This window comes from Anopheles moucheti, chromosome 3, assembly GCF_943734755.1.
Source record: "Anopheles moucheti chromosome 3, idAnoMoucSN_F20_07, whole genome shotgun sequence".
Lineage (NCBI taxonomy): Eukaryota > Metazoa > Arthropoda > Insecta > Diptera > Culicidae > Anopheles > Anopheles moucheti.
In genome coordinates, this window is record NC_069141.1 from 65,335,401 (window position 1) to 65,361,476 (window position 26,076).

General features: G+C 46.0%; 2 protein-coding genes across 2 annotated transcripts in view; both read left to right on the forward strand.

Annotated features, from left to right (window-relative positions):
- The first annotated feature begins 12,305 nt into the window (after positions 1-12,305).
- On the forward strand, positions 12,306-14,525 carry LOC128304427 (uncharacterized). The gene is made up of 2 exons (XM_053041615.1): positions 12,306-12,444; positions 13,336-14,525. The coding sequence occupies exons 1-2, from the start codon at positions 12,306-12,308 to the stop codon at positions 14,352-14,354; spliced, it is 1,158 nt and encodes a 385-aa protein (XP_052897575.1). The 3' UTR covers positions 14,355-14,525.
- Positions 14,526-16,510: 1,985 nt separating this feature from the next.
- Positions 16,511-26,076, forward strand: part of LOC128300940 (filamin-C) — a 38,498-nt gene continuing 28,932 nt past the window's right edge. The window contains exon 1 of the mRNA XM_053037198.1: positions 16,511-16,629. The gene's annotated coding sequence lies outside the window, so the exon portion shown is untranslated. The remainder of the gene's footprint in view (positions 16,630-26,076) is intronic.

Here is a 26,076-nt window from a genome sequence, read left to right on the forward strand (position 1 = left end):
GAAAAAAGGTGAATTATTTACTTTTGGAAAGATAGAAGTAAAAAATCCCCAATTATCAAACGATCCCACAACAAACGATCCACAAAGTTCGACAAAGTTTAAAGAAAATGCACACATTCCATTCAAAATTTACCAAAAAAAAACACACACACCCCCTAACAAACTCACAAAACGATCGAAAAATTACGATTTATTGGAAGCTGTTGCGGGGGAAAATGAGGAAGAAAAGGTAGCACTTGCTAGGAGACTGTAAAATATTCACCTTTTTGATTACGCCATTGGGTTTTACTACTACTAAACTAAATTAAGGCTAAGTGACACGTACGGCAACCAGTAGCGTATTTGTTGACAGTTTCTTAACCAACTTTACCCTCTCGCAAACCTAACCACGGTCTTATGCTGCCAAAAGGTGTGAAACCAGTCCGGAAGTGGGTCGTACAAATGACAAACAAGGCTGGCTCACGACGGGTTGATAGGAAAGTCACAAACACACACTCATTACGTATACTTTTAACCATAGGCTAAGAACACTGCGCTGTAGATTGTTTTGGATCGTTCGAACATCCGTTGGTCAGATCTTCACCATGTGGCATATCCTGGAGGAGGAGATAATTGAGCTTCCATCGCTTCATCGATGTAAAGGCCACGTTGTCGGGATAAAACTTCACCGAGTTTATCTGTGAGTTTATAAAACTTCAATGAGTTCTTCTGGAATCACTTCAATCAGGCAACTTTGTCAGAAAAGACTTGTAAGAATGACAATGACTAACGTGCCAACATGCCAGGTGTTGGTGTCACCAAGAATCAGCGCCAAGGAGCTGGGTTAGTTTGTCTATAATTCTTCAACTTAGCAACTCGGTGGTGGAACAAGTCTTGTACAAGTCAATTTAGATCCTATCAAACACATCTGATATAGAGATCATTGGGTTTAGGGACTCCTTATGAAGCATGTGCTTACCAGAGGATCGCTCAGATGAGAATTGATTAATAGGGCAAAAGCCTAACAGATGATCCCGCTATCAGTTGCTCGGCATAACCAACTCTGAGCTTCGTATAGGTCAGATCTGCAAGAATAGGTTATGGAACTTTCGAAGTCGTCCAAGATGTCACCTGTGCTGGGTCATAAGTCAGCACCGACAATAGTGCTGAAGATGCTCAGTTCTGCACAAATTTATCAGAAATATGGACATTGTCCAAGACTTTTGAAAGTACACCTAGCTCAGAAGGACTTTTAGTCCCTTATTTCTACAAGGACTATGTATTGGGGTCGACGCAGTTCCTGAGCACTTGTATGAGTTGCACAAAGTATTATCAATGTCGTGCAACGCAATAGTCTCCATCGGGTTTTTTATGTCATTCGAGTAGTACTGACCAACTCCAAATGTGAAGTCTTTTTGAGGAGTCCACGAGGTGAGGTGAAGTGATGGTTGTTGATGCGTCCTCCAGAATTGTCGGAATATTGGATTGGCAAACGATGCCGCTAGATCCTGAGCGACCTGTAAAATTCCTGCTGCAGGCTAAGACTGCGAAGCGGTTGTATGGCCTGGCAACTAAGTAAGTAAGTTATATCGATACGATCACATGTACAATTGCTTCAAACAACCCTTGGTTTGGTTGCGATACCTACTCAGCTTCACTGTACGCCCGTGTGTATACTAAACTAACTTGCGCACCGCATGCGCGACCTATTCGAGGCCAAACAAAAATCCCATTTAGTGTAAGCATTTCGAAAGAAATCCAAACTCCAAACACGCAAAGAAAATGTTTGTTAGTCACACGATTAGCCCCCAAGTTTAGTGGGGATTTTAAACGCAAAAACGGAACAAGACAAAATCGAAACCAAACATTGTACATTGTGTTGATTGTGATTGTTTCGCTTGTTTGCTACCCCACTGGCATCCTGTACTTGGTGCAGTGGATGGTGGTAGTTGGTGCCAGGTGCCAAATGTTAGTACCAACATTGTTCCTTTTTGTCCAGTTGTTTGTTTGTTCGCATCTCATGCATCACCCAAAGGAGCATGGTAGGATCGTTTTCCTAGGAAAGTTGCAGGAAACACATTCGTTACAGTTAAGTTTTGTACGTTAAGGGTGTCGCTTTGTACATAGGTGGATGATACGTACACGTTGAAATGTGTAGATCGAAGCGAAGAATACACACCTACCACATATTCTAAATAGTTAGCGATAGTCAAACGAAATGAAATGATTATTACGATCCCGTTTTGGAAGATCAAATAGCTCAACGATCCTCACGATCGTAGTGTGCAGGATGGTTCAGTTCTGTTTTCGGTAACGTACGGCGTTAAAACAAGCAGATTATTCCTCGTGGGTCAAGAAGCTATAAGAGGATTTCTAGCGCATAAGAAATCGATTTAAAATTTCCTATTCACACCACCACTACAAGAATATCAACTGCACGGCATGGTAATGCTCCGCTACGGAACGAGTTACACTGTATGAAACACTGTTTCAGTTGTGTCTTTTTGAATTATTTGTATTAATTCATTGTATGAGCACATTTGTTCAGCTTTTTTTTCCTGTAAGAAAATCCGTTAGCAGTTACGGCGTTACATTCGAATAAAACCAATTTCCTGCCAACATTTGTGTGACTTCATACCGTTGGATATGACATTTTGCAGAAAAACAGCTCGTAAGCTATCACACGTTCATTGTTCAGGAATTTGAAGCAAAATAACCCTACCTAACGGCGACGGTTAAGAAAGGGCATAATAATGATTGCACACAACACTACCTATTAGTAAACGTAAGAGAAATTCCAATAAACGGGACCAACGGTGTGTAATAAAAACAAAAAACAAAGTAATGTGTACACCCAAACCAGCATCGAAGCACTTACACATAACCCCATTCATCGATTCAGCAGCCTAGAACAGGCCAAACCCGAAACTAAACCATTTTACTTTGCTGGTAGCCGAAGCAATTCAGAACCAACTCAGAAACAGGAAGACATAAATTCACAATAATGCGCACTAATGTTCGATTATGTTTCGTAACCAATTTTACAGAACTTGAATGTTATTTAAGTTACTTGAAATGTTATCGAACTTTAGGGACTTTGGAATTGTTTATTTAATTTTGTTTCATTGTGATTAGTCATGTAACGCACATCGTAACGCGAAGTGTGTAACGTTTTTCTTACGGTTTGTGTACTGGCTAAATTTCAAATCCATTTGGCTGCGTACGGAAAGCATGGCTGCAGTAACGGCTGCGTACTGTACGACAGTTTCAATTTCCATTGATTTCTCACAGGAAAACGCAATGATTATGCACTCTTGTAAAGCAAAGCGGAAGAAAATACAGCAGTACTGCCATTTTCTAGTAAAAGAAAGAAAGAATAAACCTAGAATAAAAATTCACCCAGCCCCCAAAGATGTCTGGGCAGCGTTCCGCAGTGTGGGCACAAATTCAGCCTCACCTTGTGAAACGAAACCCCCAAAACGTGTGATCACAAGTCGGTATTTGCCATCAGGCACGGTGATTCGTGCATCGGTGCAGGGATCGTAAATACTAGCAGAATTCAATACCGCTCCGCACCCAGAACCACAGTATCGTCTTTAGAAAGTAACACAATTTTGAAAGCAAACTACAAACAAACCAAGCAACCAAGCACGGAAGAGAATGATGTTTCTTATCCCAAATTTGCTGATGCAGAACTGGTAAACAATACGGTTGCACATACGAAAGGTTCCACACACTCACACGTACACAGACCCCACTCCCTCTCGTGGCAGACCCAACTAATGTAGAACATTAAAGGCAATGATGCGAACCAAACCATGCCAACAGCGGTAGAGAATGTTCAAGGAGTAAGGTCCGTTGGTACGCAACAGAATGAAGAGATTACTTAAAATGTACACATAAAACACACACACACACACACAAAATGAAGAGGTACTAAAGCGTTTACTAGTATTTAAATAATAAAGCTAATACGGCACACAAACACACACGAACCGATAGTTTGCCGAACGATGGCCAAATTTCGATACGTGATGGATTGAATCTAGTATAGAGAATTAAAGTGAGGCAAAAGTATAATGTTATAGTCTAAAATCTGATAGAGAAATGTAAAAAAAAAACAGTTTAAGCAAACAAAAAAAGGTTAAACCACATACCATAGCGTGTACAGCAATTGGAGACATTAGCAGAAGATAGGCAGAGAGAGACCATTTTATAACCGAACCTCCCTTGCTTTACGATGGTACACGTTCGCTCCCCCTTATCAGTGTGGGCCAGGCAATGGCCACGGACTCACAGACAGGTGCTTGTTTGCTCGGTGAATTCGAACAGCGCAACGCGCGAACGATCACACTCGAAAAGCGATCCACGGTCCGATCCCGGGAAAATGTGAAGCGAAAGCCAAAAATACGGAAACCAGTTTGTGCGCGCCATGTGAAGCAACACCTTTCGTCCGGGCCGCACTGCACCCGCCGGGGCCGGGGTAACGCCGATCGTTCCACTGAGCTAGTTTTATTTAATCGTAGCGACGAAGAAGCGCGCAAAACAAAACTGCCAAATTTTTAGATAAACAAATATGATTACTTACGATACGACGACAACGTAGGACGATAACAGGGAACCGTTTCGAATTGGAATGTGAACACACGCGCTGTCAACGGGGAGGATTTACAATGCGTTCCTCACATTAACTCATTACTCACACGCATCGTGCCATTGGATTTGCGTAGAAATGATAAATAACCTCACGAGCTAAGTGAGGAACTCCTGAACTCGTGCTAAGTGAACTATTTTTGATTAATTTCATCGGCATCAACGAGACACAAACCGCTGCTAGCTTGCGTAGACGTATGATGCTGGCCTTAACATTCACGGGCCTATCCCCAGGTGGGATGAACTTGCTCTTAATCTTCAAATTTATGGCCACCACCCCGCATGATTGGGTGGCGGGGTGCAAATTCGATCAAATTGCACGTTTCTGCTGCGACTTTTGGTTTTGTTCTGCCGTTCGACAGTGTTTGTGGTGCATAATTTGATTAATGTCTGCTGCGCAGCACGATCCGCAACGGTTTGTATCAACCCCCTCAATTAGGAAATCTGCAAGAAAAAGGTCTTCTACCACACTGACCATACGGTCCGCAGTGGATCGAGGTCGCTACTGAAGGAGTGCGGGCGATGTGTGGCAAACCCGCTACTTACCCTCATCGATCAAGGTTTTTAACGGATGGCAAATTATAATGTGTGTGGAGGGTTTTGTAAAAGTCCCAAGACACTACGTGAATTTGAATACATCCGTTCAGCATCGAAGGTGCTAATTTCCTGCAATGTGTGAGTGGCGATGCTGGGCTTATTGTTTCGGGACGAATGGCTTCATTAGCACTTTACCAAGCCGCTACCGTCCGAGGCGGCGAGGTTCACTGGCATTTGTCGAAGGAACGTTGAGCCAGGGGTTTCAGCGGCCGTCAAGGACACGGAAGCTTTCCGCACGATTTTAGTAGAATTTGGATCGAATCGAATGGCCACGGCTCCCTGTAAAAGGTAATTGTAGTGTGCAGCTCGTGTTAGAAGATCTCAAACGCTGTTTGTTGTGAATTTGCGATTCACACGACACAGAAAAGCCACAATACCAATCGAACGTGTTCGAATGTGTACAGCGGCGAAGGACAGTGGGACGAAAGTACGGCGTTTCATTTCACACCCCTGTAAATAGGTATGTTTTAAGATGAAACCACGCATCCTTTACTAATTAAAATTGAAACGAAACGTATGACGCGTATCCCAATTCCACAACACCGCCAAACGATCCGTGCGCCAAAATTGAAGCCAAAATAATAAAACAAAATGTGAATATAAATATGTTTTCGGAGGAAGAAAGAGAGGAAAACTCACAAACACAAACTACAACCGCAAACAAAACGGCACCCAACCATGGAGGGCGTTTAAATCTGGAAAGATGTTAATAGACAGCTGCAAAAGGTAGGAGAAAGTTATCGTGGAAAGACGACCCTTTCCACACGCGCCTCCGAGTAGATAAATGAACGAATGATAAAAAAAAACAACACGAAACAAAAAACGGGCCAGCGAGAAAACGAGCGGTCAAACTTTATAAAGCCAATGCAGAAAACGGGAGTTGCCAAACATAAAGCGAACAAAACCACAAACTTCGCACTAGGAAATAGTTGAAGCCCCATGTTCACGTCACAAGGAATACACGAGATCCCAGATACTAGAATAGAGATCGTGCATAAAGATGGCCGACTCCGGGCCAGTACATTATCCTGCGGGAGAGACGAACGTTTGCCAAAAACTACCACCAAGCGTCAGTGAAAGCCTCGACGGTAGGTGTGCACAGGGGCACACGGAAACGAAACAAAGCGGTTAAAACATTTTCAAAAGGAAGAAAGAAGATTAAACCACACAAAACACTCTCACAGGCGCACTCATAAAAAGAAGTAGAAGAAGGAGAAGAAGATAAAAATAACTGGCAAAAAAGAAAAATGAGAAAGATATGAAAGCATGGGAAGCATTTGTTAAAATTATAATATTTTCAAATTTATTGTAATTTCTATGAAATATATGAACAAGAAAAACATGAGCAGAAATGCGATCGAGAAACAAAAATTCATACCAAAATCAGTGGTGTGATCGTGCCGTCGTGTTTACATTTTTTTTGTTTGTTTTTTTTAAATCAGAGGTTAACCAATAATTACGTAAAGTTTTAAAATTGTGAGAACCCACCATATCGTATGTAAACTACCATTTTGAGGTAATACTTTTAACTGGAGGCTGTTGAAACATTTCATGAAATGTTGCTTGAAATGTTTGCAGGAAATGTTGGGCGCCATCTTGTGCGGCTGGTACCAGGTGTCACCTCTTGAAAAACATGCTCTCCTGGTATAGGAAATCTGAAAACAGCTGGTTTGTATGAAAAGTTAGGGTTTAAACATTGCATACCTTTCGGCGGATTTCGAGCAAATTTGCTGTACTAGGTGCTACCTCTTTCGTGGATGCACTCCTGGTACTATACATTCGGAATTCCTGGTGCAGTTTCGTGTATACTATCAAGTCACAGAGTCGATATTCTTCATTTAATCTATCACATAGAAACAAATGTTTTATATATCCAAGGTTTGTAAATTTTATATAGCCGATCAATTTTTCATTTGGGAATGAAAACCCCTTAAATCATTGATCAAATCAAATCGATCGAATAGATCGATTCAATATAAGGTGACAGAAAACTCATTAAAAATTCACACATATAAGATAATTTTTAATGTGTGCATTATGTACCGCAAGTATTAGCCAAATCTTGCGATGGGTTACGTAAAGCAAATTGAACCACTTTCTCCTCTCATCGTAAAACTAAAAGTAACCCTCTCCCATCCCGGCTAGTGTTACGTAATAAATGGATGACGCCTTATTGTAAAATTCTTCCGAAAGTCTAATTCGTCACCGTTCAATGCCTACTTGCTGCGTATGGACCAGTGAAGTTTGTATGTTATTTTGCAAAGCAACGCGGTAAACTCTTAAAGCGATCATTATTTGTTGCCTGTTACACGTATGCTACCTAGCCTTGAATGCAAATCGGGGAAAAGTGAAGAAAACACACTCCAAAACGCTCGATTCATGCATCGCTGCACGTTTTAATTCAATTCTTTCCTATTGGCTGTGTTTTACTGCCGGCCATAAATCTTGTTCTCTTCATTAAGGGAATGGGTGATGAATTTGCCAAATTGCTTAACAAAACAAAGATCCCCTTCCCGAAGCCGAAACGAGCTAATGTTAAATATTGCCCCAGCTACCGTAAGCACCGGATGGCGGCATACTGTCAAGAATGTAAACACCTATCACAGTCACCTCATGCTTCATTAAAAAAGCTTCCCACGAGCTTCCTCATAGCGAAGCGACCGAGCGATCGCTAGACCGATGCGGCTTCCTTTAGTATTGCTTATTTATTTATACGTTCCTTTTCCGTTCCGCTCACCAACCGGCCCCTGAGACTGGTGCCGATCATCTTGCCCACTACTTTGTTGTCTGCCCAAACATGCCCTTCCGACTACTCGGTCGGAGCGATCGGTGTCATCAATATTGTGATTGTGTTGACTCGCACGGGCAAACCCAACACTCGCCGTTGCACATTCTCAGCTCAATCATCAAGGGTAAACCGACCGCACCAAACAGAAGACTTCAATGCCGGGGAAGTTGGATCGCTTGATGAGTGTACTTTCTTGAAAGTCCTATGAAACAAATTCCCAGTAATCGAGGCAGTGCGTGTCAGACGTTTTCCTTGAGATAAAGCCCTGTTTTTATCACTCTTTGCCATTGGTATTGTTGACGATGAGAACCAAATAAACACTCATATTACTTTTCTTTTTCTAAAATTGCAATCCACATCCCCATGAGAAAGGGTAACGTTTCATATTACGATCATCCGATTTCGGTGGTCCTTTCTGGCATTATGACGAGGTAATCGCCGCGATCACTGGAATGGGAGCGAACCGCGAACCAGCACCAGCTGTGACAAACGGGCCGTTCCTGACGTAACGGTGCGGTGCTTTCGAGCGCGATCGTAACCCTGGACTAAATTCTTTCGATACCGTCGAAAAGCGGTTCACAAAAATGCGAGCGGTTCAATTGTATACGGTGAGCTAAAATAAATCCCATACCTACACAAACAGAGGCAAACAAACAACCATCTCCATGCAGTCAAGGCTAAAGCCGACAAAAGGAAGCAAAGTTTATGAGTGATCGATCGAGCCTCGAGATTCCGCGATTCGTGCTGGTGACGATGGTGACGGTGGAGTAGGTTGGCTGGCCGCACCATGTCATTAAAATGAGTAGCAGGCCTTTAGCATGCAGCGGACCCATTCTCGTACGCGAGAAGAAATTCTAACCGTACCGGGTATGTGAGTCACGGCAAATGTGAAAGGTGTTTTAACCCTTGCGGATGCGGTAAAGGTTTCCGAGGAGTTGAGTTTATATTAATTGGGGTTATTAATTTTAACATTAAACTCCTTCGTGAACTGCGTTGTACGACCTATTCTGGACGACGATCGTACACGAATGTTGTATTTATACTTTCCTTGCATAAGTTCTTGCATGATTCATAGCAGCCAGCGGGAGGAGGAGTTCTCTTATGGCTTCTCATCAAAATTCTCATCAACACCTTCATCGTGATTCCTCGGACACGCTTCACAGTCCAAATCGCACCTAACCGATCTGCATAAGCACTCCCTGCTGCTGCAACCACGAACGATACGGCTGTGCCGCCCTTTACCGACCGGGTTGGGCAGGTAAATATTTCACTTTCGGACCACCACCATCACCATCACCACCCCAAACACCTCCTGCGACGTTGAAAAAAAAAACCTTGGTCGATCGCAGACCCGCACTTGGGTAACTGGTTGTAAAAAATATGAACCAACGATCGAACCGGTCGGCCGGTCTGGGTCTCGGTCTGGTCGGGTGTTTGAGGGGTCTGAGGCCCAAAACCCAACCGACCCTAGCCACCCGTTCCGGGAGCCACCGCCACCACCACCACCACCACGGTTGTCAACAATTCGGAGGGTTCGTTGTCCTTCCCTTGCCTTACCGTGGCATCGAAGTCACCGGCGGCGGTAAAGCAACGAAACGATGACGTTGCGGTCGCTCTAGCTACTGTGTTTCGGTGCTCTGATGATGTTTGGTAATCGCGAAAAAAAAGGAACCTCCACACCTTCACCCACAACCCTATCCCACCCTTCCCACCCCCTTCTCCTTCCCTCTTGTTCCCTCTCTCCATCGCCAGAGCGCCATTTAACGGGTCTCGCGTATATCGTTTCGTTCGCGGGGTTGACCGCGGGTTTGGGAAGCACCTGGGCCCGATTCCGAAAGGCTGCGTTGGGTTCGTCGTCGTCAACGACGCCGTCGCGTTGAAAAGCCAATGAGTCGTGATCGGGCCTGGGCTAACCGTGCACAGTGTGTATGTGTGTCGGTGTGCACCCACTCGCGGTCTTTCTCTTGTCTCGTGGGCTTTTTACTGGCATGTTGGGAAAAAGGGACAAAAGGCACCCTCCACCACATTAAACCAGGCATACACACACGCACACCACCGGAGTAGTGTAATGAAATCCACCTCCTCTTTCTTTGCCTGATGCCTGATGTTGATAACCGAATGCTGGGCTGTACTGTGCATGGTTCGCGAAAAAGAAGGTCCTGTGTAGCGATTCAAATCAATTGTAAGGCAAAAAACATCCCTAAATTAAGCTTTGCAGCATAAAACATTGGAGTAACTAAGCAACCAGAATGATTACTTTCAAAAGTTTCCACGAAGATCCGGACATAGAATGGTGTGCGTGTGTATACACTTGGGTTGAATGCTTAGAACAGAGTCAAAGCTTATTTTATGGGAGAACTAAACCACCTTGAAGATTAACTCTAACTTACACGAAATGGAATGGAATGGCCATTTCGGACATGTGATTTTATACAACAAAACAGTATGGTAATGAAGTTCTTTACGCGCCACATTCTAGAAAAAACAGGTTCCTTCAGAATCGACTATCTAAACAGGTATTCCACAATATCCTAGACGAAGTAAACACGTGGTCTATTGAGGAACTTACCCTTACCCCCCTTTAGCTTTAGCTTTCCTGCTAACGGGGACCCCGTATCTTTATTTGCGCATCGTGATGCTCATGGTCAATGCTGATTAGCATTTCTTCACGGTCGCCGGAATCGATCCGATCCGCAATCCGATCCGCGAATGGAAAAGAACGCCCAGAAATATGTGCCACGCTGACACTGATGCTGATGCTGTGTGCTCTCCAGGATACGGTGTGCCTGTTTTTGTTTTGTTTTATTTCTGCCAACCTATTTTCATTTTGCGCCCGGCCACCGTATCGTCCGCGACCTAATTCCGGAACGGTACGGGTCCGCAGAGAAATGAGAGTGAAACGCTCTCAACCGCCGGTGGTGCAGTTTATGCAAACAACTTTAATCCCGTTCCCGGGGAAGGAAAAGTAATGGCCCGGCCGGATCGTCACGGACCGCGGCAAAAGCAAACGGACGAACGGTTTCCGATTTAGATGATTAGCTCGGCCAGGTACCGTGCCCACGGTGGGAAAGCTAAGAATGTCGACGATAAATATGATAATTTCGCGAACTGGTAGCACAGCGACCCGCAAACCCCGTCGGCTCCGGGGTGGGGCGCGCCGAGATTGGCATACATGTATACCGGGGCCCCAAAGCAACCCTCGGGGACCCCCTTCCGCCTCGCCATCGTGTTCGTGTTTTCGTATGCAAGCAAACGACGAGAGAGGCCATTCACAACGGTCGTCGGTGTGTCTCACTGTCGGCCCTCCCCCCGCCCAATTTGGGGTGGTGGTGGGCTTCTTTTTTGTTGTAACTGTTGCGTGGAAACCGATCGCAGTGTCCCACTCGCACACACACACACACACACCTTCGTGTCTCTTGTTTTTTTTTCGGGGTGGTGGTGAAAATGAAGCCTGCGCCTTACCACCGAGAAGCCGCCTTTCATTCTGTGATCAATCGCATCCGCGTTCGGTTGTAGATTGCCTGCTGTTCCGCCAGTTCCATATACCGCGTGTGTCTGTGTGTGTGTGTGAACCGGGTGCGTGTGTGTGTGTGTGCAAAAAGGGTGAGTTCTTGTGAAACGTGAACATCGATCACCGTGAACGGTGTGGGGTACCGTCACTGCAAAACCCCTAACAGGCCCACGATTAGTAGCCAAGGAGTGGCCACAAAAAAGAGAAGGAGCTTAGGGGTGTAAGCGAGAAAGGGTGAGAGGGAAGCAAGGGAAAGGTCGTGCCAATATCGCAAAACTTCTGGTTTTTAGTGGCTGGTTTTAGCTTCTTATCGTGTTCGTGAATTTTTTGTTTTACGGGGGGGACATGCCCTAATCGTGTCTGTGTGTTCTTTCTGAAGGGAAATTGCTGTAACAACAACAACGCGCCACAAAGTGAAGCAAAAAGAGAACGGTACCAAACGAAAGGAGGAAGGTACAGCGTCTAGTGACACGGCACGATCATTGCAAAGGTGCTTTTCGGTACGTTGCGCGAAGGAAGCACAGAAAGTAACGCTTAAGGTTCGTTGTGCAACCGCCAAACGGGTCAAAGATCCTGAGTGAGGGTGGCAAGTGCATCTGTGGACAAGTGTTTGTGTGTGTGTGCGTCTCCGATTTATGTAAAACGTAATCGTGGAGGTGTTTTGTGTGTGTTTTTGCTTTTTTTTTCATTTTTCCTTCCCAATTTCTTCCCAGCAGCTGCCCTTTCCCCCGTTTTTTTGGTTGCGATCCCACCGTTCCCGCTCGTGCACTGGCAAACATGAGGATAACTGGCAAGGTGTGGCTGCTGTGTCTGGCGGCGTTTGCCGTCGCGATATCGACCGTATTTGCCAGCCCACTGGACGACAATGCCCGGGCGGCACTGTTCCGCCGAATGCGCCCCGGCGGAGGCCCCAAAGGTCAGTTGACTTCACCATCCGCTTCTCGCCGCCAGCGACGGTATGCGCTTCTGCTTCTTGCCACTGCCACTGTCCCATTTCACAACCCAACGCGGCTCGATCACCTCGATCGACCCCATCCATCCCATTCCCATCCCTCCCGCACGCGATCGAGACGACATTTCGATGCAAATCACATTTCTTCACACCTCGCCCAATATCACCATCATCTTCATCATCATGATCATCATCTTCATCTTCATCACAACAACAACAACAACCATATCATCATGTTCATCCGCACCCCTCACGCTCATAATCATACGCAGCGATTAAATAACCCATCCAATGGCCACAATGCCATCCATCGCACTAGAAACAATAGCAGCGAACTGACCGTGCCGGGCCTGCGGACCGGCAAAGCAATCGGTGATGGTGGTGGTGACGATCGACGCTTGCTTTTAGACGCAGAGATCACGCGGGTGGCGCAGGCGCACGACGGTCAGCTGCGGCTGTACGCGCAGCGCAACAACTTCAGCTCGTTCAGCGACTACTTCCTGGCGCAGCTGCGCAAGCAAAATGCTGCGGTCGCGTACGCGTTCGACGATGGGCGGCCCGCAGCGCCCACCAAACCCGGAACGGCCGCCGCCCAGGAGGAGGAGATCCCATTTTACGACGAGGTGGACGGTATTGGTGACCGGCGTCGGGTCAGCAGCAGCAACCCGGAAACGCTCCTACTAAATACCGCAAGCACTATCACTACTACCACTACCACTAGCGCACACACTACTACCACTAGCACGCTCACTACTACTAGCCAATTGCCCGCCAAAGTCTGGGGTGAAGGTACAGAGTCGCGGTTCGGGCCGGTGTTGGAGTTTGTCTTACAGCGCGTTCAATCGATATTTTCAGTCTATAAGCACGAGGACCAGAGCCGCCCAGGCGTACCGGTGGCGGACAACCAGGACAAACCGCCGACGGAGGAGCGCAAGCTACACTCGAAGGAGCTCACCGACGAGGAACCAACCACGGCAGCGACCACCGCCGCCCCGGCGCCACCAAAGGGTGGCCTTAATCGGTTGTTTGCGCGCAAAAAGTACACCCCACTGCAGAGAGATACCGGCAAGGGTGTGTCCACGACGGAGGCAGCTGCCGGTGCATCGGCCACGACCAGCACGACGGTCGCCACCAGCGAGACCGAGGATGGTGCGACGTCCTCCGGTACTACGCGCCGCACGAGACCAACGCGCCCGGGCAAGTTGCCCCGTTCGACCACGCCGAAGCCAACCGTGTCGGTGAAGCCCACGAAGATATCGTCCCGCTTTTCGAAGCCCACGGTCGAGCCCACCGAAAGCACGGTGGCCAGCGTAACGTCCCGCACGACGCGTGGCCGTCGTACGCGTCCGTCGAAACCCTCGAAGCCCCTGCCTGGGGCCAGCACGTCGACAACCACCGAGGAACCGACGACTACCACCACAACGACAACGACCACTACCACTACGCCTGCACCCACTACGACGACCACAACCACCACGACGACGACGACGACCACTGTAGCACCTAGTACATCTTCCAGCCCATCTTTCCCATCCGTACCCTCAGTGCCCGGCACGGAAGTCAACGCGGAGAAAGTGTCCGCCCAATCGGACGTTGCCGAAAGTTCACCCAGTTCGACCGCTTCCTCGGCATCGTCGAGCACGACGACAACCACAGCAACCATCCCCACAGTGGCAGCCGCCTCGTCCGACCCATCCACAACGGCCGCACCATCCGTCGCGAAAGATGCCACCGGAGATGAGGCGGTCCCGGTTAGAAGTGCACCGAAACCGGAACGGATTATCCCGGTGGTCGAGCGGCAGGATGAGCTAACCGGAAACGAGAGTCTGCTACAGTCGGCCGGCTACGATTCGTCTGCCGAAGAGGAGCAGTAGTAACGCCGGGGTGGACGGTCCAGCATGGTCCAGCGCAAGGCGTGTGTTGAGTGCGTGTGTGTTTGTGTGATAAGAGGATGTGAGAGAATATAACAATTTGTTTGTACTATTATTACCTGCATACTCGTTTCGCTTGCTTCCAGGGCGAGGTTTTTTTAACCACCACCCCCCAAACCCCCCCAATTGTGTGGCCCTTTTTTCCCCTTCTGGGTGCCATTTACGTCCTGGAAGCGCCTAGACATTCTTCGGCAGCATTCGACCTTTGGTTAGCGAATGTTGGGCGAATGAAATAAAGATTAGGTAAAAACATTGTAACACCATGCAGCATTGTAGTCCATTATTTACGGTATTTGAAAGAAATATGTGGCCTTTATTTGGGCTTTAGTTTTAATTACAATACTCCGAAAAATTATTTTGATTCTTATTATTTAAATTCTATATAAAATGCCATGCGACAAGTTTGGTTTTTGCGATGGAATAACAATGATAATAAAATCCATGAATTCTAACAGCACTTTTCGAACCACCCAACAACATAAACATTAAAAAGCTCCAGTGATGCTTTCAAAGCTCATGCTGAAACATTAACATAAGCTTTTACAGAAAGCATGCGAAGCTTTTGAAAAGCTCAACGGCTATGTGCTTTTGCATAATTTTATGATTTTTACTTTTTGCTTTTTTATCTTTCAAATCATCTTCTTCAGTTTAGGATTTTATAAAAGTTATGTTGTTTTAAATTTACACATAATATAGTGTAAATAATATTAAATAAAATAGTGATCATGTTTTCGCTTTCAGTTCAGGTAATCAATTATTAATTTATTTTTCTGATTATATGAATGTTTGTTATTTAATTGTTTTTGTTGTGTTATTAAATATTATGTGTTAAATATTATCAAATTCGAAAGTTCTACGCCCAATTGTATGCCGAATATGGGCTTAATATTTACAATAGTTACAATGCTTTTCCTCCTATCGTGCAGGGCTGACTATGATGCAAGTACTGGTAAATCCTGGTAAGTCGAAGAATGTCGGAAATAATAGGCCCAGTCCTCTTAAGGTTATAGTGTCGCTAAAAAGAATTTCTGTAGGAAATTTACACATCCTTTTATATATTGCTTTGTTCTTATAATCAACTTCTTCTTCATATTCTCGAGAAGAAATCCTGCAGCACATATAGAAAGTTCAGCTTTCTGGACCTTCTTCAAGGACTCCACTGGTTTCAGCATCAAATGATTAACTATCTCTTTTTGTTACAGAATCGCCAACTGATGACTTTTCTTGTGTGAATATCTTAAACTTTTCAACATTTTAAACTTTAAGTGAACTTTATAAATAATTTTACTCCTGAAGTTAATAGTAATAGTATTGACATAAAAAAACCCTTATCGGTTTTTAAATTCTTCTTTCTACAAACAGAGTTTGACACGCCTTACTTGAGCTGAGTTGTTTTACGAACAGAAAATAATCTCACTGTTGAAATGTTTGTTCTATCGAAATCTATTCGTTTCAAACGTTTTCATCATAAATGGAACATACGGATTCATTTAATATTTTTTCGCATTATGACGTCCAAAGGCCGTATGGTCGACAATGTTTCACAAAATTAAAAGTCTCTGGGTATTTTCTCCCAGCTACGAGCCTTATTCCGAGCTTGCTCAATTGAACTCTCAATGAAATATATTGTTGTGTTTACCAATAATATCTTTTTGAAATTGCTGTAAATTTTGAACATAAATTACAAGTGTATGTACATAATCATAGCATAATACATATATGTATTTCTCCACTTTCTGTTCCTTGTCGCAAGTTCTGTTCCCCTGCAACCCCATAGTGCAAACATGCGCGAGAGAGTCATCTGGACAAACGTTCAGACTCAAACCGCTCAACCATCGAACCGTCGCACACAAAAACTGTTGAACAGCGCAAGCGTTCGGACGCACGGAACCAGCACGGACCTACAGGCTGAACACGGTGATTCGGCATCGACATCCACCGACGGTAGAGCTTTTTTTTTTGTTGTTATTCTCCCGTTCATATTCAGTACATTACCGTCAAATCGAAGCAAGCCGTGTGTTTTGTGCTGGTGTTTCTAATCAACAAGGCGCGGTCCAGCAGCACGGCAGGGGTGTGTTTGTATTGTGAGTGTGGTTTTGCTGGGGTTTTGTTGTTGTTCGTGTGTAGTGACAGACCGTGCACTGTGTTGGAAGATACATATTGTGCCCAGTTGTGTTTGTCCCGTGGTGCTTGCTGTTGCTGCGAAGAATCCGCGCAGGTGAGTTTGCTGAAGGAAGTGAGTTGGGTGAGACCCGACGACGAGTGAGCTGGTGAGTGAAGGGCGGACGCGGTACGCGGTACGTTGTTGGCGTGGAATCGGCAAAGGGCGTCGCGCAGTTCCGATTTCCAGGAATGTGCGCGCATAAATCGCATGAATCACATCGCTTCATCGGATCGTACGGTGTGTGTGCACGCGCGCGCGCGCTCACTCTAAAGTGCATCCGCGCCCACTTGCGGAACGTGTGTGTGTGTCTATGTGTGTGTGCGTGTGTGTGAATGTGTGTGACACAAGCAAAAAAAGGGCGGAGGATAAAGATGGCGCACCTGAAAGATGTTGTGCAAGCAAAAAATCCTCTCCCGGACGGGTGGTGTAGCAAGTTGCTGTGAGTCTGGTTTTGTTGTTGCTGCTGCTGCTGCTGCTGTTATTTTCGTTTTCCATCCCTTCTGGACCCTTTATTCCGCAACCGCTGGGCCGGTTCGTATTATTTACTCACCAAAAACCGACGGGTGGTCAGCCTGTACCGTGGACCCATTGTTCCGTACGAGACAGATCTTGATTTAAAACACCATTTGGTCCAGGCACAGCGCGCCGGCATCGCTTCCGTTCCGAGAGCAAATCAACTTCGAAACAATGCAATTTCTACGAAAACGTGTCTCTGTATGTGTGATTGTTGCTGGTGGTGGATTTGAAGTTTTGAGGATTTTTTTTTGTTTTGTAAAACACGAAATCATCCCAAAAACAGCGGCGACTTATGGTAATCGTGCTGCAGCATCATGCGCCCGAGCGCGCGGAAAATGTGTGCGGTGAATAATAAAATGTGTCACAGTTTGTGTGTGTGTGTGTGTGGGTTTTGAGGGGGTGGCTTGAGGACAAAAGGTGCGTGAAAGAGAACGCGAAACGTGCCACTGTGGTTTCTATTTTTCGTTGCCGCGATCCGCGCGTTCACTTGCGCGCGTCCGTGAAATACGAACGAAAGACTTCAATGCGCGACACCATAGCGACGAACCCCTCTCGCTGCGGTGCAGACGGGTTGCTTTGATGGGGCGGCTCGGTCGGTTGCTTTGCTGGTCGTGTTGGTGTAGCTACAGCCAGCTGTGTCAGCTGAGTGTGTTCTTGAGGTGCCACCGCCACTATTCTCGCCCATACGTGCCCTTCCGGTGATATTACACCGACCTATCCCGATACGAACTGGTGGCCTCGACCGTTGGACAGCAAATCATCGTCCTTTAGGTTGAAAAGTTTGCAACAAAACGAAAAACCCATACCCTTCACAACGATAAAGATTCGTCCCGGGTTCAAGAAAAATACCTCTTGCTCACCGGGTGAATTGTTCACTTTCTAGGTCGCGGCAAACGATTTTGTACCGCGGTAATCAAACAGAATCACTTAACAACTGTCAACCTCGGTGCCCGTTAGTATAGGTACGGAGCGTTTACCGAGTTTATGTAATAGTGCAAACAATTACGCAATGGTCACCGCCGGAGAAGCTTCCCCGGGGAACACAGCACCCTGTTGTTCGGCGGTGGAACGTGTTTTATTTGTTTTTGACTGGATTTGTGTCTTTTATGACGGCTTTCCTGCAAGTGTGGTTAAGGCTGCATATTTAACATCTTTGGCAAGCAAGTGGCTGGGAAGTGGCGCAATTGAATGGAACTGGTTTTTCAGGAAAATTTTGATGGCACAACCAGAAGTAAAAGCGACAATACGGGGAGTAGATGAAACTTTTTAAAAAACTTATTTTCCATCAGTTACGAAATCGTGAATCCCTTCATCACGTCGAATGTTTGTTTGCGCGTGTTAAACAACGCACGAATCGCACACTGCTGCGTGGTTTCCGTCCTGTATGTATCGTTTCAATTGCCAGCACAGTAACCTGTGTCCTTCTACCCTACGCTACGGTCTCAGACCTTTTCAATGACCAGCCCCAAGCGTTCCATCGCTCTTGAGCGTCTCCATTTTCACCAAACCCTCATAACAACGCACCTTAACCCACATGGACCCGTGTCCGTGTCGTTTTTTTTTCTTCTTGTTGTTGTTTTGGTGGGTTTACTACTCGACGTTCTCGGTGTAGGTGAGACGTTCGGCAAAATAAAACCAGTCTGCACGATACGGCGCGATCAGCTACAGCTCGGTCCGCTCGTCTGACGCAGGGGTTTATTTTATGTTTTGCTAGCTCTTTCTCCTTCCGACACACATCTACACGCTTCCCATTCTCATCTGCGTTCACCACGAAGGGTGGCCTTATGGCCCGTGGTGGTGGTGATGATGGAGCAACGATTGGCACGTTGTGTTAATTGCGCTGCGAGTGCCGGACATTGCGCTAGCCGCGAAACGAAAGTGACGCAGAATGAGGCAACCTGTGGTGCTGCTGCCCTGCCTGAAGGATCTTATCGGTGGTCTGCTGGACGCGACAAAGCGAAATTGATTGCCATATGAGAGACTTTCGCGATCGATGATGCAAAAACGAGACATAAAATCGAAAGTAAATCCTTCTCGCATTTGCTTCGGAACGCAACGCTCATCGCGCGGGATGAGATGTAACCTGTAGGGGAAACATGTTCTAAACACGCTCAACACATCCGTTTTTTTTATTATTATGACATTACATTCCACGGCTCAATCGGCCGCGGAATGGTGTGTGGCGCAACCGCTCCAAATATGGCCCGCGGGGGAACCTCGGCGTAAATACGCACTAATACACACAAACACAGACGAACCGATCTTTGCAGGGTGATTTTTTTGTAGGTTATGTTCTGTGGCTATGTTTAACACGAGCACGACCTACGCATCTGCAAAATCCGTCCGCGCATGAACTGTTTGCCCGATGGCGTCATCGACGGTGACGGCGAAGATCCGGGCGCCTTCTAGTGCCGAAACGGCGCAGCTCACCTTCGCACTAGGGGTTGACCCGAAACCACGCAGACTTCTGCAAGGAATGCCGGCCGTGGCAGCCGTCCTCCATTTTTCATTTTCATTCAGAGCACTCGGCTCGGGTTTTGCTACACCAACGCAGCATCAGTAACGCCCGTCGGAGCTAATGGCATCGGGCCGAGACTTGCGGCCGGTCCGCCTGGAGCGGCTTCCCTCGAGCTGCGTGGGCCTCCCAGTTGTGATTGAATTTGCATTTTTACCGTAGGTCGAAACCGACTCACGAGGGTAGCAAGAAGAAGCTGGTTTAATAGTGGAGTGCAAGAGCGCAAAACAAACGCCACCGTATCGCTTGGGTTGATCACATTCAGATTCACTTTCGACTGGCAAAGACCGGAAACACAGGAAATACGACGATACGTGCGGGCGGTACACCAACGCGGCATCGTCGGGGTGGAACTTGCAGCCAAACATTATCGAGCAATCAACTTTGGCTGGTACAGGTTGGCATAAATTAAGCGATTTCTAATCGGATGTGCCACATGATCGGTGTGTACAGCAGTTCGTTTCACATGAAAACAGTTCAGCTGTGATACGCACGTTAATTGGGAAACAGCGATCGTGGTGCGACAAAGTTGTATCCGAATGGTAGTAAACAGTCACTATAACTTTGTTTGCTTCAAAACAGCCGTTTTGCTAGCAAAAGATTTAATTTGGTGAACAGAAAATAAACCGAATTGATGCACGATATCAAAAGACTCAAAGCGACGAACCTCATTATTTTGGGATAATCCATTTTTTACTGTTGTTTTTGAAATGTTTTAAAGTTTTTAAATAATGTGGAGGTTGAAAATAGTAAACTATTCGCTACCTCAATAGTAAAAACACTGCCTTATTCTATAAAATTCATCAAGAGACTACCACGTGATCGCGCAAGCGACGAACCCCTCTAGAAATTATTTATTTTTGAAATTTATTAAAACATTTAAATACCGTGGAGGTTGAGAATAGTGAACTATTCGTAAAAAATGTGGTTATATACGAGAAAACGCTCCCTCAATCGCAATCGCTCAATTTTTATCAAGAGACTCACACGTGATCGCGTAAGCGACGAACTCCTCCACCAATCCGTTGCACCTGAGTTCTACCGCTGCATACAGCGATAACAGTTCACCTATTGTAGCGCAATTTTTGTAAATTTGATCCATTACGTGATTAACAGCCACAATCACAGGTGATCAAGTGATGGATGGAAACTCTTTTTGCAGCTCGCCGTCTTCGTTTCCGGCGCAGCAGTTACTTCACTGCTTTTATGCTCTATTAAAATCCCATTTAACGTACATGTTGAATCATATCGTGACATTTCCTTCTACGAAAGCACACGATCTTTCATCGCCCGATTGATGTGGTTGGATCGTGGATCAGTCCAGATCTTTAATGCACTGCCGTACTACCGCTAACACCATTTAATTCTACATACCGTTGAACAAAACAGTTGCATTCATTCTCTAGCGGGGATGGAGAGGAAAGAGAGAAAAAACGACGCATGATGGCTGTGCACTGGAAGGCGTCATACACGCGAAACAATAGGGCGTAGGGCATTTAATTTCGAACCGTTTGCCGTATTCGCGCCAGTGGGAACCGGCCCTGACATATTCACACAGCACTTTGGCCATTTATCGGCGTTCAAGGTTCCCGGGAGAAGATTCCGCTACCGAAACATCTGGCCACCGCACGATAAGGCGGTCAGGTTCTATGTTAATGAAGTGTTTAGCAGATACAGCGTACACTAGCAGCAACAAACCGCTGAGTGAGGTGCAGCTTATCGAGTGAATTAAGTCTCACTACGTGATGAACATTAAGCGGTGCATGTATTATGCTTGTTTTTTGCTTTTAAATGAACCCCTGACTCGAAGATATCTTTTGACCTACTGAAGGGCATTGAAATGTCAAAAAAAGAGTAACAATAATCGCTTGATGTGCAAAAAAAAAAAAACAGCGCAGAGTTGGTTGGGAAGCGCATCATGTAATTACATTTTCCGGGAATTATTTTGTCATTTCGACACACTCCCAACAGTCTCTCCCTGACTGATGGCTGCCTGTTGCACTGCCATAAAGTAAGTGGCTTATTTTTCCCTTTTACACACAAAAAAAGGTAAAAAACCAGCTGGGATCACCGTTGGCCCACTTTGCAGTCGATTCAACAAATTAGGCTCATTAGACACCGCGCCAAAAACAAGCATCAAAGCTTCAAATTGAATTATCCGATTTTCGGTGCTTTGTTAGTTGGTTGTGAATCGTGTTTTCCACCTTCTGTTTGGCTGTTTAGCACAGCTAAATTGCTCTCCCATCGGATCGGTGAGTGCTAATTTGATAATAGTAACCCCCGTCTTCCCGAAGCGGGTCGCTTTACCAAGCGCCATCGATCGGAATTCTTCACATTTTTTCCTACGCCATCCGGTTACGGGCTGTCAATTAAGATAGTGCCATTGCCAAACTTCCTTATCGGGAGTAGAGCCACCACACCGGAAAGACCTTCCGGATATGTCATGTCGTTTGAATAAAAGGATAAAGGTAATATATTATCATAAACATAAGGGTCACCAAAGGCATCTGATGACGCTCTTGACGGTGTTCGCATATGCATTGACTGTAATGATCATACGTTACTGTGTGGCCTCTACACGATCTCCGGACGCACATTCTTTACGCTCGTCCTCAGCCATGTCACTTAATGCCTTTTTTTTTTGTTGTCGTTATTTTCACTCCCTTTCCTGGCAAGCGTCTAAGCAGACAATGTGCAATTTCTGCACATTTGCTTCATGATCGGCACTGTCATGATCTTGACTGGCAGAAGTAAAAAAAGTCAAGGTTCTCACACTGCTGCTAACCGTGAATATGAAATTCATGCTGCGGCCCTGCAAAAGGAAGATATTTATTATTAAAAACCGTTCGTGTCTTTCCTTCGTAACCCCGGTGGATTAAAAAAAAACCCCGGTATGGATGTGCCATACCCTTTTTGCGCCGTTTGCCTACCGTCCCTTCATCCTGCTTCATGAGGAACGTTTATCATTATGGAGAATTTCCGTGGCACCGTTTCTCTTCTCGCCTCGGTTCCGAACCCGTGCGCTTTCCGGGTCAGGGTTCTCTGGACCGAGAAGACACAGCAACGACACAATTTTATTTTTTTTTCTCTCTTTTGCTTTTCATTGCGCGTTCGAATGCGCCACACCGAGCGACTTTCGCGCCGCTTGCATATTAAAGCCTTCACCATCGCCGGTGGAATAGTGCACGGAACAGAAACGACCGACAAAAATTATTAACAAGCGTGTCAGAGAGCAACGAACGACCTACTACCGACCTGCTGGAAGGTGGTTGGATGCTCTTAATTAACGGCGGCAGCTTATTTCAGCGGCCCAACCGATCCGGCCTCCGGATGGTTCCAGCGCTACACATTTGGCTCTCCGGCCGGCTACTGTCTTGTATCGGCTACCCGAACGAACCGATCCGGCCAGATAAGATTCGCACGTTCGCTCGAGATTAGTGTGATTTGTGTTTCAATTATTTTCTAGCTCAGTTTTCCACCACCAATCATAATTGATTGTAGTGATTTTTGTGGCCATTTTGCCGCATCGTACCGGACGACCAGAAAGTGGGTCCCCATCGTCGACTACTATTTTTTTTTCTGTTGGTGGATGTAAATTACGTCGAAAGGGAATTGGTACCGGGTTTTCTTTTCTAGAGAGGGGACCCAAAAAACCTTTAAACGTGAGATTGTTATTACATCATTCGACAGTCGGTATTCAGTCGCGATCGGTGGCGCGATCATTCACCGGTTCAGCTAGAAACAGCAGGGTGGGGAAATAGAGAAATGTGTTCCAATACACCGAAATAGAGGTCATACCGTTCCGAATCGGAATTCCTCGTGACATTTCTAGCGTACTCGGCGTAATATGGAACTCATTTCATACCTGCGACTCCTTAAAGCACTAAAGGGAAGCAAGTGAAAAAAAACGCAATCAGGGAACTAATTGGTACCACATATTTATTTTCCTATTGCTTCCTGTCCTGTGATCGACATTACTTAACGCCACCGAACCGTACCGTACAGAGCACGCCACAACACACACGCCACAACAAACAAAAATCGTGGGGCAATCCAGCAAGCGTTAGCTTCCCGCTTTTGATTTTGGCAGGTGATGGAACCTCCTTTCGGTTTTTCGTTGTTTCAGCGCATTGCGCACACGCTTCTTAACCTCGAAACCTATCGAGGCGTGTATGGTGCCGGTGGCAACGGTGTCGGAGCTGTGTGTCTCCAGCAACCGGCTGTGGTGTCACCGAGAGGACGTTTGTGTATTTTTAATTTTTAAAAACGTACAACCCAAAAACTCCTCCACCGTAGCGCGTGGTAGAGGCAGAAAAGGATGGTCAACCGCCTGTTCGAACCGTTTGCGTTTGAAAGTTCGATCGAACGCATTCGTGTTTCGTTGCCGCAAGGAAGAGAGAAAAAGCGCTTTGCACCATTTTATTGTACGTTTCAGTGAGTTTTTGGACGACACAAACAAAAAACACACAAACAATCTGTGTTTGAAGGTGAACTTTGGATGGAGTGGTTTGAGGTGGTCCAACTTTACGATATCCCGAGTGTACGACGATCGTTGATAGATAGTCAATTCCTTCACACTGATTAATACAGCTTGCCATAAAACGGGCCAGTTGGCCTTCGGGGCAGCTTGTTTGTTTGGTGTAGCAGCAAAATGATAATGCGAAACGACCGAAGGATTATGTTTTTTGCCCCCCCTTATTCCATTTCCACGCAAACACGGGTTCGGAACAGCCTGGTTTGATATGGTGACCTATTCGGCCCAAACAGAACGATTTCGAGACAGTGTTTCAATAAAAGGCAACATGTACTTCACCTGTCCCGTAAACCAATAGATAATGAGGGATTTGTTGATTCCGATTTTCTTCGGTTTCCGGTACGAACCACCCCTTTAAAAGACGGAACGGCATGGTTTAATGGACTTCCAATATGAGCCGGACTGAAATTTCCTTGCTGCGGGAAGGCAACAAAAACTACACAAAAGAAAAACATCCCCTCATCATCATCAAGCTCCAAAACGGGTTGGTTTTTATGCTACGACTTTACACTGCCGTTACCACACCTTAGCCAGGGCGTCATCAACTTCCGTCCGCCGTGATCGTGTTTGCGCTTTGCTAACGTTCTCTCGGTGACGATGTCACCTGGCCTCGGCCCGGCCCGGTTTATTATGGCCCTACCGCCTTACCGCGTGGAGGTCGGCCACCCCGCACCCCTATTGCCGCGCGCACCCTGGTCGGGATTTGCTTGAATATTCATTAGAGAAGCGCGTAGCGCACCGTCCAGCATCGAATCATCCGCAATTGGCAAAGTACGCGACAGGTTGGGTTATTAAAAGTCGCACAGGGAAGCCAACGTTTATGAGCTCACCGCGTAAGGAATTTGTTGATTGATCAAACCAATCAACGGCCGCACAATGACATCTCACCTGTTCGGTCATCACGATCGGATCGGATCCAGCGCCAGCTGGTCGGACGGTGTTGTCCCCGGCGAAGGTTATCGAATAAATTAAATGCCTGTACCTATTGCTTGATGGAGCTTTAATGTGAAGCAGCAGCAACAAAACATCAACATCAACCGAACTTTTCGTTCCACCCAAACGGCAAAGTGCGCACTGTTGTATCGTAAACAACAGTGTTTAGTTACGATCGTTGTGTGCGTGACGATCATCTCACACACACACATACCATTGGCATAGCTTTGGCGCGGTATGAAGCGATGTTGGTGTGGAATGTGCGGATTGCCTGGCGTGGCGTGCGTGGTGACCGATTTTGTTTTCGCGCTGTGTCGTTGTGTGCCCGTGCCTTAGTTACGTCATCTTCACACTACCGAATGGTCACAACCTGAAGGGTGGGGGTGGTGGGGAACACACATATGTGAATGGAGTCGGATGAGACGATGAGAAAAGTGAGAAAAAGAAAATGAAAACACTCAAACATGGTTCAGTTTCGCTGGAAAAACACATGTTGGGATGGTTTTACATTCTACAGAAAATAACACGAAAGAAAGAGGGAACGCCTTTGCTAAACATGAGTCACACACGTAGGAATTATTTTAGTTTGCGTAGTTTACTGCGCGTTGACTACCAGAATGGAAGCGAAGTGAATAAATCTTTAAATCGACAGATGATTAAAAATCATGCTAACCGATTGCCGTGATCAAGCGTGCGTTATGTTTCCGTAAAAATATTTCCTTTTCACGCAATGTAGCGTGAAAAAGAAGTCATCAAGTTTTACGATATAAGTCATTAAAGTTTCCTTTTTGCGCACAATATCTTATCTCGTACGCCGCGAAGTCCTTCAGCGGAACATTTTGCGGAACTGCGGAACTCGAAAACTCGCTTCATTTGTCCATCAGAGCCCCATCATAAGCGTCAATCAAACTCGTGTTGCTGCGATATATTATTTTAAGTCCCACCCAGCCGATGTCCATCCGATTTGTGTCGGTTATAATTTCCACAAAAAGCACCCTTTCCC

Coding starts and splice junctions, on each gene's coding strand:
- LOC128304427 (XM_053041615.1), top strand. CDS start 12,306: ATGAGGATAACTGGCAAGGTGTGGCTGCTGTGTCTGGCGGCGTTTGCC. Junction 12,445..13,335: donor CCCCGGCGGAGGCCCCAAAG/GTCAGTTGACTT, acceptor CGATATTTTCAG/TCTATAAGCACGAGGACCAG.